The sequence below is a fragment of the Pseudonaja textilis genome, chromosome 7 (assembly GCF_049901715.1).
Source record: "Pseudonaja textilis isolate UNSWEBS1 chromosome 7, rPseTex1.2, whole genome shotgun sequence".
NCBI lineage: Eukaryota > Metazoa > Chordata > Lepidosauria > Squamata > Elapidae > Pseudonaja > Pseudonaja textilis.
In genome coordinates, this window is record NC_141996.1 from 21,385,142 (window position 1) to 21,402,633 (window position 17,492).

Here is a 17,492-nt window from a genome sequence, read left to right on the forward strand (position 1 = left end):
TCTGCAGATAAACCTCTGCCTTCTCAAATACTGTAATCAGAAAACAGGCAGGTTCGGAAATGGGTTAAAGGATAGAAAAGGAAAACATGACTGAGGAAACATTACCTGTTTCAGACAGTAGAAAAAATAATTAAGACCTCACTTAATCATCTAGATAAAATGGCTATATGTATTTAGATCAAGGTAGGCAACCTTTTGATAATTGAGGAGACACAGTTAATTTGAAGGGGGTGACTTAGACCCCTGCAACCATATCCTAATTGGCTATTGTCTTAAGAGTTTGGAGAGCAATTTGATTTTGTATATATGTGTATGATATGAACAGAGTTAAATTTAGTTTATAGAAATTGTTATCACAGAATCTTAGTATTTCTTCATCATATAATGGCAGGATATGTCACCAATTTTCACAAACTGTGTCTATGGAATCCATTACTCATAACATGTCAATAATTACTTGAAAAGAATGGTAGCATATTCAGCAATGGTGCCATAAATGGCAGGCAATACTAACATTGAGGTGTTATTATATATCCCAGTTGTGCCTTTCCAAAGGCTTTACTAAGTCTAGTATTGATAGACAAAATGCAGATGAATTCTGTAAATGAATACAATCTTTGATAGGTATGATAATCCTTATCAAAAATAAACTTTAAAGCTAGTGGATGTGGAGAGGGAAAAACTATCTAGTGGCGTTTGACATGGATCCTGTTTTATCTAATATTTTCCAGACTAACTTGCAGGAATCAAAGAATAAAATTCTAGTGGGATAAAAAATGGATGATACCATGCTGAACAGTGAAAGTAAAAGGTAAAGGGTGCAATTATACAGAAGGAAACAAAATACTTTAGATTACATGCAGTAAACCTCCAAAACTCCATACAATAAACATGGAAAATCGAACAGTTCTTTATTCACTATGTTTATCTCTGTAAAAAAGAGGTGAAAAATAGGAACCACAAAAAGTCATGAAGTACAAAACAGGCAAACTAAAATGCCAGGATATATCAAACATCACATCTCTAGCAGAAACTAGGAAAGTAGTATTACTATAAAAAATACTGCTAAAATAAAATGGAAGCTACTTTACATCCATCCAGTCTAATTCAGGAATATCAGTCCTGCTTACACCACTAATCTCTCCAGATCAGGAAACTTCAAATGGTGATTACAAAATAGCCAAAAAGTCCTTGAGCATTGTACAATTGATAAAACCATGTGAAATATGAGATAGTTTGCCCAAGATCTCAATAATTTGAGAGAGGCATCCAGGTCATCTTATAAAAAGACCCAAACTTTGCTGACCTCTGTCCAGAAAGGATTCTCCAATTCTACCTGGAGATGATGATAAGTTCTTCAATGAAAACAGATATACTGCTACTCTTCATCTGGACTCTCATGGCCAATTTATCCCAAGGAAAATTAAGAATGCAAATGCAGAATAATGGCTTCCTGAAAGGCATCACTGTTCAATGGTGGGCATTTCCTGACTCACAGAAGTAAGAAAGAGAAAGCCTTATACATATTATTAAGTTTCACTATAGAAACTTAATAAAGAAACCATTCTTCAATGTAGCATCTTCAGGTATGTTACACTACAATTTCAGTAATTCTTTCTGTCTATGTTAGCTATACATTTTTGGAATTATAACCCAAAACACCTGGAGGGCAAGTTGGAGAATACATACTGATCTGTATTGGGCAATTTGATCTCTCAGAACAAACATAATATAATGGACAATTATAATGGATTTGAGTACTTTTAGATACTCAAATCCATTATATTGTTAATGTGGTTCCTTAATTATGAATCTACAAATACTTTAGGCAATACTGGTAGCTGTAATACTGTCAGTTATTAGATCCATATACCTAAATACAATCTAGACATAAGGACATTAAACAATGAAAGAAAAATATGCTGTCAAACTCTACCCTTTTCCCCTACAATTATTAGATTCACAAATATCAATTTGGTTTGCTTAGCTATGATTTACTGAATAAATCCCAATGGTTACTTTATACATTGTTCTAAGCTACAAGCCACCCAGCCAGTGCATATAGATTTGTCCTGATCAGATCAAGACCCATAGTTTCAGCAAAGTTCCTAGGTTATCCTCAAATCATCCTCGAGAAGTGAGCCTTAATTCATGGGAAAAACAGATTGATTTCAGATATGTTTGTGATAATTACCCTTAAGGTTCATGTTCACTGCCAGTTATTTCTATGTGAGGGACTTGCCTTAAAGCAAGGGTCTTCAAACTTGGCAAGTTTGAGACTGGTGGACTTCAGCTCCCAGAATTCCTGAGCTAACATGACTGGAGGAGGAATTCTGGGAGTTGAAGTCCGCAAGTCTTAAAGTTGTCAAGTTTGAAGACCCCTGCCTTAAAGTATTAAAGTCTAAGTGTTCTAATTTGGAGATTCTGACCTATTATGCTATCCCTGTAAAAGTGAATTTGGGACATTTTTGCCAGTCACATTCTTCTCACCAGCTCTGTGCTGTAGGCCTCCATGGGGCAGTCTGTACTTGGAAAAAAGCTATCCATAACCTCTAAGCATAATCTTTGAAAAATCTTTCAGGACCAGCTCCTTGCCAAAACTAGCCACGGTCACCCCTATCTTCAAAAAGGAAGATCCCAGCCTAGTTGAAAATTACAGACCAATCTCTTTATGCTGCGTCACCTGTAAAGTCATGGAATCAATTATTAACCAATCCATCATCCTCCACTTAGAAACAAACAACCTACTCTCTAATAAACAATTTGGTTTCTGGAAAAAACTATCATGTAATCTGCAACTCTTACACTGCAAAAACATATGGACTACACAACTTGATCAGGACAAAGCAATAGACGCAATCTACATAGACTTCTGTAAAGCCTTTGATTCAGTGGTACATGACAAACGACTACTAAAACTACAATCTTATGGTATCTCTGGACACCTGCATAACTGGATAGAAGCATTCCTGTCAAACAGGCAACAAATGGTCAAAATAGGGAGCCTCCTATCAAATTCTGTACCTCTCAACAGTGGTGTCCCCCAAGGCAGTGTTCTAGGACCAACTCGTTTCATACTCTACATAAATGACCTCTGTGATCATATCAAGAGCAATTGCATTCTCTTCGCTGATGATGTAAAGCTATTCAACACCACAGACCATACTGCTACCCTTCAAAAAAACCTTGACTATGTATCAGAATGGTCAAACAAATGGCAACTTCAAAACTCAACAAATAAATGCTCTGTCCTACATATTGGCAAAAAAAAATCAGAAAATAAAATACAGGCTGAATAGTCAAGACCTTGTTGACGATCCAATGTCGGGTCAAGGATCTTGGAGTACTCATCTCTAATGACCTAAGTGCTAGAGCCCACTATAACTACATAGCCAAAAAGGCGTTAAGAGTTGTTAACCTAATCTTATGAAGCTTTTTCTCTGGTAATATTACACTAATAACTAGAGCATACAAAACATTTGCTAGAACAATACTCGAATACAGCTCATCAGTCCGGAACCCACAGTATCTTATATTAACACAGTTGAGAAAGTCCAGAAATATTTCACAAGAAGAGTTCTCCACTCCTCTACTCGTTTTAGAATACCTTATGCCACCAGACTCGAAATTCTAGACCTAGAACACCTAGAACTACGCCGCCTTCGGTCTGATCTAAATATAGTATATAAAATCATACATTGCAATGTCCTACCTGTCAATGACTACTTCAGCTTCAACCATAACAACACAAGAGCAAAGAATAGATACAAACTCAAGGTAAACCGCACCAAACTTGATTGCAGGAAATACGACTTCAGCAACAGAGTGGTCAGTGTCTGGAATACTCTACCTGACTCTGTAATTTCTTCCCCAAACCCCAAAAACTTTAACCTTTGACTGTCTACTATTGACCTCACCCCTTTCCTAAGAGGTCTGTAGGGGGCGTGCATAAGCGCACCAAAGTGCCTACCATCCCTGTCCTTTTGTTTCTTTTATTTTTTTTTATTTTTCTTATATGTATCCATGTATTCATAACTATGTTTTTACTTATACCTATTATCTTGTAAGCAATTGACAAAATAAATAAATAAATAAAATCACCTATTAGTTTAAACCAATCCTATGATCTATAATTTAAGAGCCAACCTTTGCCTTCAGTATGCATGCACATCAAGATGTTTCTTGATTAAACCTTTTAAGTAACCACCTTCAGATTATAAACAGTTTCTTAACATTTTCCTGAAAAAAGGTGGGTGGAAGGGGAGGGCCCAGCAGGAAAGTTTTGTGTGTTTGGGACTCATTTGCTCACATTACCCCTCCATATTCTGCCAATGAACAGAATGCCAATTGTTTCATGAATCTCTAGATTCAAAGTTCCTCCAGCTTTGTTCTCTGAGCTTCTTTAGGTCAAGTGGGAGCATTTATAAACACTCAATTAACTGAGACAAAACCAAGGGAGGCAGTTCAGCAAGAGGCTCTTCTAATTCACAACTAAGGAAACGATAGACTAGAATAGAAATGTGAGACCACAACTGCACAAGCCCCAACCAAGTAACAAGATTCATCTTAACTTCTTACAAAAGCAAGAGGCAGTGGATTAACTGGAATATGGAGAGGAGGATATCCTGTAGCATAGAACAGGGGTCTCCAACTGTAGCAATTTTAAGACTTGTGGACTTCAACTCCCAGAATTCCTCAGCCAGCAAAGGGAGTTGAAGTCCACAAGTCTTAAAGTAGCTAAGGTTGGAGACCCCTGGCTTAGAAGGCCAATGTTACAAGCAGAAGAATCCATAGCAGCTTCTAACAATCAATATATGCATTACAGCTCACCAGAGAAAGGAAGAAGAGCTAGCAATTCTGGCGGTTCCTCAGAGAACCCATCTAACAAACTTTGGAGAGCCCCTACTTCAAGTGTGTGAGGTAAGATGTCCATGAGGTGATGGTTTGAAACAGCAGTTTGGAAACCTACAATGAAAGGGGTGGGAGGCAAGAGCATATGATGCATATTGTGCAAAATACTTCGTTATGAAAAAAAAATAGAACTTCTTCAGATAGGGGAAGAGGGAAGAAGAAACCCTGCATCCCATCACCAATTTTTGGCAACCCGGGAAATTGATTTCCCATCCATCCATCCATCCTTAAGTACATTGGAAAGGGTGTGGGCCTCTCCCCCATCCCTATAGGTAGGCAGTCACCAGCAACCCTTTCTCGGCTGACCTGGGAAAGGAGAAGCCAGGAAGCTTCGCTGCTTAACACATTGTTCAATAACAAACCCAGGCGGGAGGCAAATGCCCGGAAGAGATTCACAGGTAGAGAGGTTGCCCAAAACCCCCCCCCCCAGCGCCCCCCCCCAAGCCAAAACTGTGCGTGGGTTCGGTAAAGGCAAATTCGAAGATCTTGGAGAGGCTCTAAACCCGGAGGCTTCTTGGGCAGCGGAGCCAGTCAGACACGGGCAGTATCCACTGCAGAAGGCAAAGGGGCTGCCAGATCGCTCTGGAAAGCGCAGAGCGTTAAGGATCGGGGGTGGGGGGGTCAGATCTGTTCTGAAAACTAGCTTGCAAGCATCGGTGCTGGGCGAAACAACCGCGGGAAGGGAAGGCGGGAGAGAAAGGGGGGTTAAAAAAAAAGAACTCGGAGGTCGGATCGGTGGTCCCCGAACTTACCCTGCCGGGTAGGGGAGCGCAAAGCTCCGGGTGTCACCGCACGATCCCGGGCATCGTGCTCCGAGCGAAGGGGCAGGATCGTGGGAGACTGACGCCGAGCAGCTCTTCCCCAGCGCCGCAGATGGAGTGGCGTGGGTTGGGGCTCTGGCTCCTCCTCCTCCTCCTCCTCCTCCGCGGTCGGTTCCTACCTCCACACCGCCGGCGCCGGTCTCGGGAAAGGAGGCGAAGCTCCAAGCAGCGCTTAACCGAGCGCCAATCTCTCTCCCTCTCGGTTGCGCGCACCCGCGCCTGAGCGCGACCGCGGCCAGGGGACTCCTTTCTCCGGCGGGCCAAACGACGGCAGGTTCCGCCCAATCAGAACGACTCAGCCTTAAGGCAAAAGAAGAAGAGAAAAGAAAAAAGAGAGAGAGAGAGAGAGAGCTTGCAGCCCATCGGAAGCTATTCCGGGAGGGATGCGGCGCGCAGGCCGTGGTAGTCTTGCCGGAGTTGTTGTCTCTGTTACGCTCCTGATTCTTGGGGGCTGTAGCAGTTTTCTTTGGCGGAGCAAGATTGTGGGTGGGGTGGGGGAAGGAAGGGATAGAGAACCTTAAAATATTGGCAGTGGTTTGCTCTCCAAGCTTCTTCCAATTTAGTTTCTGAACGTCTCGTTACCAGACTAGGTAACATCATCATCGAGATTGTCTTCATCAGCAGGATTGTCTTGTCCTATTCCCCTTAGCTTATAAAAATGTCTTGGGTGCCAGTGTGGTCAGTGCCTTAAAATATATCGCGGTGAAAGCTCCCTTGTTGATTGGTTTGGTAGCCTTAATAGATCTTGCAGTAATTGCGAGACATTTATGAGTGGTTGCCAGTGGTTGGTTCCTTTTAGAGATGCAGAAGCAAAGATGGCAGGAACGCTAGGCAGCCTTCCCCTGAATGGCCTTGTTAAGCAACAAAACCCACCAGGTATCCACCCATTATTAAGGATGGGGATGATGAGAGCTGTATTAAAGTTGCAAAAGCATGTGCAAGGAAGATGGGTTGTATCTACCCCCCAAATTGTCTTAACAGCCTTAATGGCCTGGCCAAAGTGAAGGATTATGATTTCCAACAACCTTTGCAGGGCTATACACCTGCCACTGTGATCTAAGGCCACTATTTGATTTTGCATGTACTTAATCATTTCCCTACAGCAATGTTTCTCAACCTTGGGAACTTAAAATGTGTGGACTTCCAACTCCCCGAATTATTCAAAATGCATGCTGGCTGAGGAATTCTGGGAGTTGAGATCCATGCATCTTGAAATTCCCATGTTAGAGACACTGGCCTGCAGGAAGAATATGAATGGTCCAACAGCCAGAGTAAAATGTGATTATCAAGCTTGTCATTCATGTACAATCTGCAATCACGTGCAGCAGAGTTAGTTTATGCTTTAATACTGTACACAGTAGGAATCCATACAATTGAGCTAATACAATAAACTAGTTCAATTAACCATGGGTAACCACAGTCATTAAGACATTTATCTTTCTAATAGGCTCAGTAAATCTTGCATATAACTGCTGATTGAACTCGCTAAACATAGCAAACCTTAATGTGTTTTACTTTGATTTTCATATTTTATGTTCTGTAAATAGTCAAGATTTTGAGAGAACACCCAAGTTCTGATGGATTGTAATTTCCCATCATGTGAACTTCAGTAGGATTCCTGGAATCATTTGAGCTAAGTGAATTTTGAGGTGGCTGCAGCTACAGCAATTTTGGGCATACTATTTTTTAAAAGTTTTTTTTATTTTAACAAAGACAACAAATAAAACCATCTTTCAATTTTACAAAGTGTTGGTTGGGTACATATATCTTGTGCGTATAGTAATATTATTGTACATTACTTAATTATCTTTATAAACCATTCTAAACAATATTTTATATCATCTTATTCAATTATATTATTGACGTAGTTATTTAAAAAAACATATCTCATTCTTGCTAAATTATATTCATTCTCTTACTCATTCAAGATTGATCAGTTATAGTTTATTATTAATATTACACATACTTTAGGTTTCTTATTCTTCTATCTTACCATTCATAAAATAAATCCCAAATCTTATAATACTCTTTTTCTTCCTGTTCTCTAATTGCCATTGTTAGTCCACTAATTTCTGCACATTCCATTATTTTCCTAATTGTTTCCTCCTCTGTCGGACTTTTCTCATTTTCCAATTTTGTGCAAATACAATTTTAGCTACTATTAATACATTAATAATTAAATATGTTATCTCTCTATTATAACCTTCAGGCATAATTCCCAATAAAAATATCTTTGGTTTCAAATCTATGTGTTGTTTTATCATTTTTTCCAATCACATGTGTATTCTAGTCCAGTATCTTTTAGCTTCAATGCATGTCCACCACATATGGTAATATGATCCAGGTATTGGATGACATTTCCAACATTTCGCCGATTTGCCTTTAAACATCTTCGCTATTCTTGTTGGGGGTAAGTGCCACCTGTAAAACATACAAATTTTCTTTATAAGCCACTGACATTGTTAATTTATAATTTCTTGTCCACAGTTTCTAACTTTGGTCATATTATTAAAGATCTCTGCTAACAATCAATTCAGACTTGGCACCCTTCTGAGCAGGAAAAAGGGAACAATATTGGGCTGCCCCATCAGCATGCAATTTCTGAGGGAATGCAAAGTCACAGAACCCCCAATCCCTCAACATCTCTCCGCCTGCATTGTAATCCCTAGAAGTTGAAAATGACTTGGTGGCACATAATTAATCAGATTTGATGACTGGCCAAAGCTTAAATTACTTTAAGAGATGAAGATTAATTAGGAATGTTCTACCCTCATAGAAAGTAAAGGTTAGAGGCAGTAAATACATTTGCTGTGACAACCAAATAGATCAATAGGGAGGAAAAGAAGGAAGGAGGCACGTAGGTTTTGTGTGTGTATATGTTGGTATGTAAATGTACCTATCTATTTGGTTTGTATGTGTGTTTGTATAAATAAATACCTGGTGTATATAGAATAGAAGTAGAGTAGAGTAGAGTAGAATAGAATTCTTTATTGGCCAAGTGTGATTGGACACACAAGAAATTTATCTTTGGTGCATATGCTCTCATTGTACATAAAAATAAAAAATACATTTATCAAGAATCGTAAGATACAACACTTAGTGATAGTCATAGGTTATGAATAAGCAATTAAATCATACTAGGAAACAAATAAAAACAATACAAATCGTAAAGATGCAAGCTACATGGTTATAGTCATAAGTGGGAGGAGATAGGTAATAGGAAGGATGAGAATAATAACAGTAATACAGTCTTACTAAATAGTTTGACAGTGTTGTGGGAATTAGGGTTATGGATACAGGCCTATGTGTTATGTCTATCTAAGGATGTGTTTGTATATGATTTAGCTATCTGCTGTGTGTGTTTACATCCACATCCATCCAACCAATATACAGTATGTGTATAAGCACACACACAAACCTGTGCTACTACACTTGTATGCAACTATGTCAGACAAACAAGTTGCGTTAAGTTAAGGAGACTATCCCAGGCCAAAGGGTATAGCAGATCAAAACTTCCATCTACAGACAGGACCACAGCACGTTTCCATTAGCATCCGCAATCCCCTCCGCAGGTTTCCAGTCAGATGTAAGCCCCGCCCCGGCAGCAGCTGCCACGCCCCCTCCCCCTCCCTCCCCCAAGAGGAGCCGCTTCGGATGAGCCAGAGGGCGAGCTATGCCGGGGAGGGCGGGGCTGAGGGCTGCCTGCTGCCGAGCCCCGCCCCTTTTCGGCGTCCTCGCGAGCGGCTGTTGGTGCTCGTCGCCCGCGCTCTCGCGGAACTGCCGCTGCGCTTCCGGCAAGACGAGCAAGATGGAGGCGGTGGGAGCTTGAGAGCGGCTTCCCCCCACCCCCCGCCCGACCGCTGCCCGCCATGGCGGACGATGCTGAGCTGGAGAGGTGAGATTGGAAGGCGGCGAAAAGACGGAAGGCGCTCGTGCTCTGCCCGCCGGCTGCGTGCCAAAGCGGAGGGCGAGCAGGCACCCTTCTCTAATCTGGGGCCGGCCAGGGGACTGGGAGGACAATTTCCCATCATCCCCAGCCAGGCCAAAGAATTATAGGAATTGTACTCCGTCTTCACGGGCACCAGGTTAGCCTGGAGCGGTTTTATTACTCAGTCAAGTGATGCTGCCTCACTGACTAACCGCGTAGTTGTGGGCTGGCCAAGGGTTTCCCAGAATTAAGGCTGCAGGTCTCGGGGAATTGCAACCTAGAACAGTTTTTGACCCGGGACATTTGCTGGAGGGCTTGAAGAGTTGCCTAGCCTTAACTCTGGGATCAAATTCCTGGTGTCCTTTTCTGTCCATAAAGAAATATTGGATCCAAACGTGGGAGTGAAAGTGGTGGTTTTTTAAAATTACTGTCCCTAAAATAAAGGGGGGGGGCTATGACGTCACTTTCTATCTACTTGCAGAGTTCAATCAGGAGGGTTCTTGTCAGTTTGCAATGACTAAATGATAAAACAGTTACAAAGCCTAAACTGAATTATCCCAATTCTATCCTTCTAACTATGCTGCAGATGTAGAGATGTTTGTAGGGAATATGTGAAGAATGGAGAATCGGGAATTGGGATAGCTATTTAATGTGTTTGCCATTGATTATAAATTGTGATTGATTGAGAAGATTCAATACTAGGGGCTATTTTTCTACTATTGGTGCTACAAGTCCAACACTTTTTAAGTTGCAGAATTGTAAACAATACATCTAGTGCCAAAGAAGTTTTGGACTCACAAGATATAAGACAGTCATATATTTATTTATTTATAGAATTTATATTGCCGCCTATTCACCCATGGCGACTTGCGGCGGTTTACAGAATGTAAAACCATATTTAAAATAAAAAAAAAATCAAATAAATTAACAAAGTACAATAGAACAAAATCTGGAAAAAAAAATAAAAAATCACCCCAACTCCTACCCACCCTGCCCCGATGACAGCAGATCACACAAGCCATTTGATGGATTCCATCCCATTCTGGGTTCCCCAGGCCCGCTGGCAGAACCAGATCTTCAGTGCCTTCCAGAAGAGTATTAGAGAGGGGGCATTCTAATCTTTGGGGGATGATGTTCCAGAGAGAGGGAGCCACCACGGAGGAGGACATTCTTCTGGGTCCCACCAGGATGGGACCCACAGCTTTCCCTGTCTCCCCACTCCAATGGGTTGGGTAGATGTAACCGGCAAGATATGTTCCCTCAGTTAATCTGGTCCCAAGCCATTAAAGGTGACAACCAGAACCTTGAATTGCACCCGGAAGCAAATTGGCAACCAATGCAGCTCCCACATGAGAGGTGAAACATGTGCGCACCAGGGTCTGCACAAAGCCATCCAGGCCACTGCATTTTGCACCAACTGGAGCTTCTGGATGTTCTTCAACGGCAGCCCCATGTAGAGCGCGTTGCAATAATCAAGATGGGAAGAGGCTAGGGCATGAATGACGGTGAGTAGGGACCACTGGTCCAGGAAACTGCATAACTGGTGCACAACCCGCAGTTGCGCAAAGGCCTTCCTGGCCACGACCGCCACCTGCTCTTCGAATAGGAGTTGTGCGTTCAGGAAAACCCCTAGATTATGCACAGGGTCTGTTTGTGGTAGCCCCATCCAAGACCAAAGGTGGCAATTCTCCCTGAGCCAATGGACCCTAAACAAAGAGCCACCCATTTTGCCAAAAGGGGAAAGCAAATCTATTATATAAAAAGTGTGCAGCTTTAAATAGGAACATGCAAACAGTGTGCGAGGAGATAGCTGGCAGAGAACTTCAGATCGGGATCAAATAAATTAAACAAGAGAAAATCCAAAATAGCATACAAGACTATATGATAGTATTTACCATATAGAGACAAGAGTTCCAAATGAGTGTTGCCAAAATTAGGCAATTGTAAAGAAAATGTGTTATTCATGTAACGTATTTTGTGGTGTACTTCAAAGATAGCAATCCCAATTTTTTAACTGGTATAGAAAAGAGAAAAAAAGACTTAGTGCCATAGAATACAAATCCAGCACAGATTTTCTGTATTTACCTATTGCTACAGAAATAATATTTTAAACAAGGACCTTCCGCTTCCTTTAACCTGATGGTCCCTTTTTCTTGAGATTCTATATGCCGTGGTTGTCAACAGGTGGGTTCATGAATACTGACTGCCTAGCATGACTGACCAATTGTAACTTGCATGTGTTTTAGTAAGAGAAACAGTGGCAAATGAAGAATAGGGCATTTTCTTTTGTTGTACTTATGTCACATGTAGCATTCCTTGCTAAATGTAAGGTGCAATATGAGTCTAGGTTGGCACATATTTATTTGTATGCCACAAGTATAGCTAAAGCCTGGTTTTATTTAAAGCTTACTCTATGCATGCTAGGATCTGTGATCTAGAGCCACCTTGCAAGCCAACATGCTGTTTCCTGTATCCCATCAACGATTTACAAGTGTTGGAATGGTACACTCAAGATACAGTATTGGCAAGTAGTATAACTCCAGTGTGATCCATTTACAGCTAGAAAATAATTGACTAGGGAGGAAAGAATAATGAATGTTAACATAGTCTGAAATTTTTTTGTTCTCAAAACCCTAATTCTATTTTGCAGATTACTTTAACTCTTAAAAGAGATAAATAGGTACACAAATGGCAGCATACAAACTATCATAGTTCCCTTATAAATATCTCTGCATATTCATGCAAGAAAGCATTTTTTCTCTTGGGATCAGAAATTACAAGTTTTTTTAAAAAAGTCTTTTTGTTCCTGTGAAATTCTTTGAAGGCTGAAAAAATAGGTATACTAGGTAAAGGACAGGGGTCAAAACACACCTTTTTGTTCAGCCTCTTCTTTGCCCCTAAATCAGTTAAAAACTTTATTATTGTAATTGATAGAAATGCCTCACCCCTAAAGTTTAGATAACTAGAAGAGTGAGATTAAAGCTTCCACCATCATCTAGAACAATCGGAATTAAAATCAGTTTTCCACAATTAATTAGCATCAATATCAGGATTAGAAAAAGAGATCAAAAGATTCAGATGTCTGATAAATTAGGTAGCAAATAGAGTAAAGTGTATATGATGACTCCACCTTCCATAATACAGGTGAATGTTGTATCAGTGCCTAGAGAGCTGTGAGAAAGCTAGATATATTATTGCAAATAAAACTTAGTGATCAGCATTGCAACTTCCCACTTAAACATAGACTTTATAAAAAGTTAGGTACTTTAAGGAGATGTACTTGGGTTATCTTATCTTGTAGGTACCTTAACCCCAGTCTATAAACTTATATTAAGGATAAGTAATGTAAGTGGAATAAAAGTGTATGCTGTAATTCTAATGGGAAAATTAATCCATACAAAAATATTGGACAAATTATTCATGATCACAATATATTACTGTTACCAATCTCTCTGCTGATTTCCTTGTGTCCATATGAGATTTTAACCAATTTTAATATAATTAAAATTAAAACATTTTCCCCAATTTATATAGCTGACAAGCTCTATGCATCAAGTGGAGGAAAAATCGAGTAGAGGTATCTAAAATGTGATAAAAGAAATCTTAACGTATCTTTACATCCTTTTATTTCTACCACAAAAACTCTGGGAGGGTGATTTGGCCTGAGAAAGAATGATTAGTCCAAAGTTACCCAGCGGGTTTCTATGCCTAAGGGAGGATTAAAGTTATAGGCTGCTTGTAGATTGGCACCTTAATTATATACCTAACTGGCTGTCTAGATAGCGACTCTCTAGATAAATACCTAAGTGTCTGTCCAGTGACTAATGGGATCTAGAACATGAAAGATTATTATTTGCAATCTGAATTTCAATTATTATAGTTTGATTTTGATTCAGGGACTGCAGTTTGAGTGAATTGTAATAATCTGCATTACTGTTGGATGAAAGAAACACACCCACATTCCAAAGGTATTGGAAGAGATGTTAAATTAATATTTGTTTTTAATATTTAGGAAGGCAGTGGAAGAGCTATTGACAGAAGCTAAGCGTGGGAAAACTAGAGCAGAAACCATGGGGCCCATGGGCTGGTAAGTTCTTCAAGCTAAATATGTTTTAAAATAATATTTATTTTAAAAAAATCCTAAACATTGCAATTTCAAATGTGCTTTAATAAATAAGTCTCACTAAGGACTAGAGTAAGAATGCATAGTGGGCATTGTCATATAAATTCTTCACCAGTGGATTAAAATATTGTATTTTTTGTTGGTAAGTAGACAGACACATAACTAAGAATAAGAATTAGTTTCTTTTATGTATAGTTTTTCTTACTTGTTTGGAAATTATATTGGTCATTGTCTATTATATTCAGTATCTAGCTGTAATTGTCTTAAAAATTTGAACACATTTTCTGGTAAAACATTTCTCTAGAATGTTTCTATATTTCTGAAATGAAAACAGAGATATATGAATGTCTACTTGGAGTGCTATATAGAAAGAAAAAGAATGGAATATGTCTAAATAATTCAATTCTTCCTATTTGAAAAGAGACCTTACTTGGCCACCCGTCAGAAGCTCTTATTTTTTTAATGGAAATAGATGATACTGGTATTCTAGAGACTCCAATAATGCTGTTACTCTTGGATGAATTTATGGCATGTGGTTGCAAGTGTAGAAACAATTTTACTTTCTCAGGAACCTGGTAGCACTTTCCTTCTTCAGTGTAAGTAATAGACTCATATCCAGTGAAAATTCCTTGTAGCTACTGTGGGATTAATGAGCTATAAAAACAGGTTTAACTGGATGCCCTAATTTTATCAGATCAAAATACTCTGGCAATTAATGCTACATTCTTGGAATCCTAAGTTGCACCATAATAATCAGCAGGATATGATTGCTATTTTAGTACTTGAAAATAAATCACATGAAATTGTCATATTCTGTCAACTCACTATGGTTGCATAGTCAACAAATAAGCAAATAGCTCACAAAGACATTTTTAAGATGGGGTCCTCTTTCTGAATTCAGAAATCTGGAATACTTGTGAGGTCTTTTATCAAGAAAGAAGAGTTTCAGTAAAAGAAGCCAGCAAGTCTATTTTTCCCATCTACCGTTAGTTAATATTTTTTGGCATTTTGGAAAATAGAGGATATTCCCTATCTGAAAATAGTAATTTTAACCTGATTTGAGATTTGAGATTTTTAATAGTTGTGACATATTTGTCACTTATTTCTGAAAGAATATTGGTTTGCAATTATTTTAATTTCAATGTTGGTAATTAATTTAGTAATGTCTAAGAATGAACATAATTATGTACCAAATATTCAAAAAATAAGTGGTTTATAAGAATGCTTTGGGATGTGTACTTAATTTACGAATCTAATAGCTGAAGCATGTCAGATTTAAATTCCTTGTTCATGTATAGCTAAGGAAAAACTGTTAAATCTTTTACAGTAAAGCACAAAGGTTTATGTCATAACAAATTTATTGTGGCAAATGCTTCTATCTGTTAGAGTTTATTTTGTCACATGAATGTCTATAATTACATTTGTAACAGATGTGCAGATGTCACTAGATATTCTATATCTTTTAATGAAGAAATTAAGTCTTTGATTTTGGGGAGGGGGGGTAAACCTGTGATAAAATGCCCGTGTCTTGACTGCTTCTTTCTGTACTTCAAGTATACACTAGGTGGCATACAAGGAAAGCCAAAATAAAATAGCTGTAGTACTCATTTTGTATATTCATAATGTTTATTTTTGTGTGTATTTTAGATATTATATTACTGCTTTTTGATACTTTCGCAGGATGAAGTGCCCTCTTGCCAGTACAAATAAAAGGTTTCTCATTAACACTATTAAGAACACATTGCACTCACCAACAGAGCAAGACCAAGAACAGAAGCCTCAAGAAGAAAATAAGGAATCTGAGCCAAGTCAGAGCAGGGAAGAAGAAACCAAACCAAAGAGACACAGACTGCATCCTTACAAACCTAGTTTTCGGTCTAGGAGAAGAGTCAGCTACTCTCCTCCCAGGCATAGGCACAAGCACAAGCACGGGAACCAGAACACAAAGGACAAGGATGAAAAGCGATCCGGCAAATAATGAGAAAACATTATGGCGAAGAATATAATTTAGCTATTAACTGTGGGGAAATGTTCATTTAACTTGTGACTTGAAAGTATTGCTCAGTACAAATATCTGTTGTAACAGTTTAAAGTTGAGTCCTTACATACCTAAAAAATGATTCTGTGCTTCCTTTCTGTTACTATATTACCCCAAATTAAATTTTGATGGTTGTGAAGACTTTTGGGCTCAGATATTTGGGAAATTATCTCTTGGACCACCTGTGGGGCAGCTGTCTATATTTCTTCACTGCCTAGAGAAATGATTTCTCTGTTTGATGTTGATCAGAATCAGAGAGAAGGAACCTGCCCCACTGATCCCAGTCCAGTAAAGAATGATCTTTTCCTGTTATATCAGAGGTCTCCAAACTTGGCAACGTTAAGACTTGTGGACTTCAACCCCCAGAATTCTGGGAGTTGAAGTCCACAAGTCTTATAGTTGCCAAGTTTGGGGACCCCTGTGCTATATAGTACAATATGTAAATACACTTTGTAACTCTGTTCAGAAAAGTTCTTAATACAATTTTAATTTTTTTTTTGTTCTTAGATATGGATCTTGATCATTCTCTAGGCTTTTTTTTCAATTTGAATATATTTGCTGTAGGTTTAATTTGAAAAAAGATTTACATGGTAACTGAATATTATAAATTATTTTATTTAAATAACAGAGCTCCTGTAGGGATGTGGAATGCTGTGTGAAAAATGTCTGTTCATTTCATAATAAAATGTATGTATGGATTTACTTTTCCCAACACCAAAGTGAATAAGTTCTCTTTTAACTCAGATGTCTGAATTCATCATTTTTTTCCTGATCATAAAGTTTTAATGTTTTGAATTCGTCTAGTTAAAATGATGTGCATTTCCATGCTAATAAATACAATGAAGCATTTTTTTTCTGTATTAAGAGATAATTAAAATTGTATCTCAGGACTTCTATTTTTAAAATTCTGAATATGTAAACTGCAGAAGGATATTGAACATTGGCAATTGCAATTTCTACAGTTGAGTCAAACTGTGATTTTCTTATTATATAATTGATACTTTATTATATTTCAAGTATTTTTTTCCTGAAAATAATGAAATTAGATAGTAAGTGGTCAGTGACAATCATTCTTGAAATAAAAGTGAAAATATCCTCAGCTATCTGCAGGTACCATTCTGGTTTCAGCATATATTTGTGTCTGTTCCATTTAAAATTCACATCGATTCAGCATAATAGTATAAATCCACCTTCAGTTTTACTGATAACACAGCTTGAATAGTAAATAACGGATAAAACTCAAAATAGAATTCATTAGAAAAGAATGGACAGTTGAAAAAAAAACATGATTGAGATATACAATACAAGGTTGATAAAGTGAAAAGATAATTACAAATTGCTGACATTTGCCAGGCCTTTTAAGCTGCAATTCAGGATGGCTAAAAACAAGAGGACAGATTCTGTTTCTGGTGGAAACTGATAAGAATAAGAAAAGTACGTAGGAGAAACTATGAAATACAGTAATTGATAGATCAGATGCTGGTAGATTACAGAGAGAAGAGTAAGCAGTTCTAAATCAAGATGCTAAAACCACTACAAATGTTAAACCGCAAAGCTTGCTAGTATCAAATGTGTTGCACACTTGGTACTGCCTATTGGTAGTTGTGTGTAACTAGCCAAGTAACCATTCTATGAATCAGCTAAGTGCCCGAAAATTGAAAGGCCACTTTC

At 38.6% G+C, this 17,492-nt stretch overlaps 2 protein-coding genes across 2 annotated transcripts in view; one reads left to right on the forward strand and one right to left on the reverse strand.

Moving 5' to 3' along the window:
• Positions 1 to 5,953, reverse strand: part of LNX2 (ligand of numb-protein X 2) — a 75,673-nt gene extending 69,720 nt beyond the window's left edge. The window contains exons 1-2 of the mRNA XM_026708883.2: positions 5,664 to 5,953; positions 4,831 to 4,965 (exon numbers count right to left, since the gene is read on the reverse strand). The gene's annotated coding sequence lies outside the window, so the exon portion shown is untranslated. The remainder of the gene's footprint in view (positions 1 to 4,830; positions 4,966 to 5,663) is intronic.
• Positions 5,954 to 9,514: 3,561 nt separating this feature from the next.
• LOC113441739 (protein POLR1D) lies at positions 9,515 to 16,931 on the forward strand. The gene is made up of 3 exons (XM_026708895.2): positions 9,515 to 9,627; positions 13,673 to 13,747; positions 15,464 to 16,931. The coding sequence occupies exons 1-3, from the start codon at positions 9,602 to 9,604 to the stop codon at positions 15,759 to 15,761; spliced, it is 399 nt and encodes a 132-aa protein (XP_026564680.1). The 5' UTR covers positions 9,515 to 9,601; the 3' UTR covers positions 15,762 to 16,931.
• Positions 16,932 to 17,492: the final 561 nt, after the last annotated feature.

Bases quoted from the DNA above. Each gene is read 5' to 3' on its own strand.
- LOC113441739 (XM_026708895.2), top strand. From the start codon at position 9,602: ATGGCGGACGATGCTGAGCTGGAGAG. The intron at 9,628-13,672 runs GTGAGATTGGAA...TTTAATATTTAG, and splicing joins GACGATGCTGAGCTGGAGAG to GAAGGCAGTGGAAGAGCTAT. The intron at 13,748-15,463 runs GTAAGTTCTTCA...ATACTTTCGCAG, and splicing joins ACCATGGGGCCCATGGGCTG to GATGAAGTGCCCTCTTGCCA.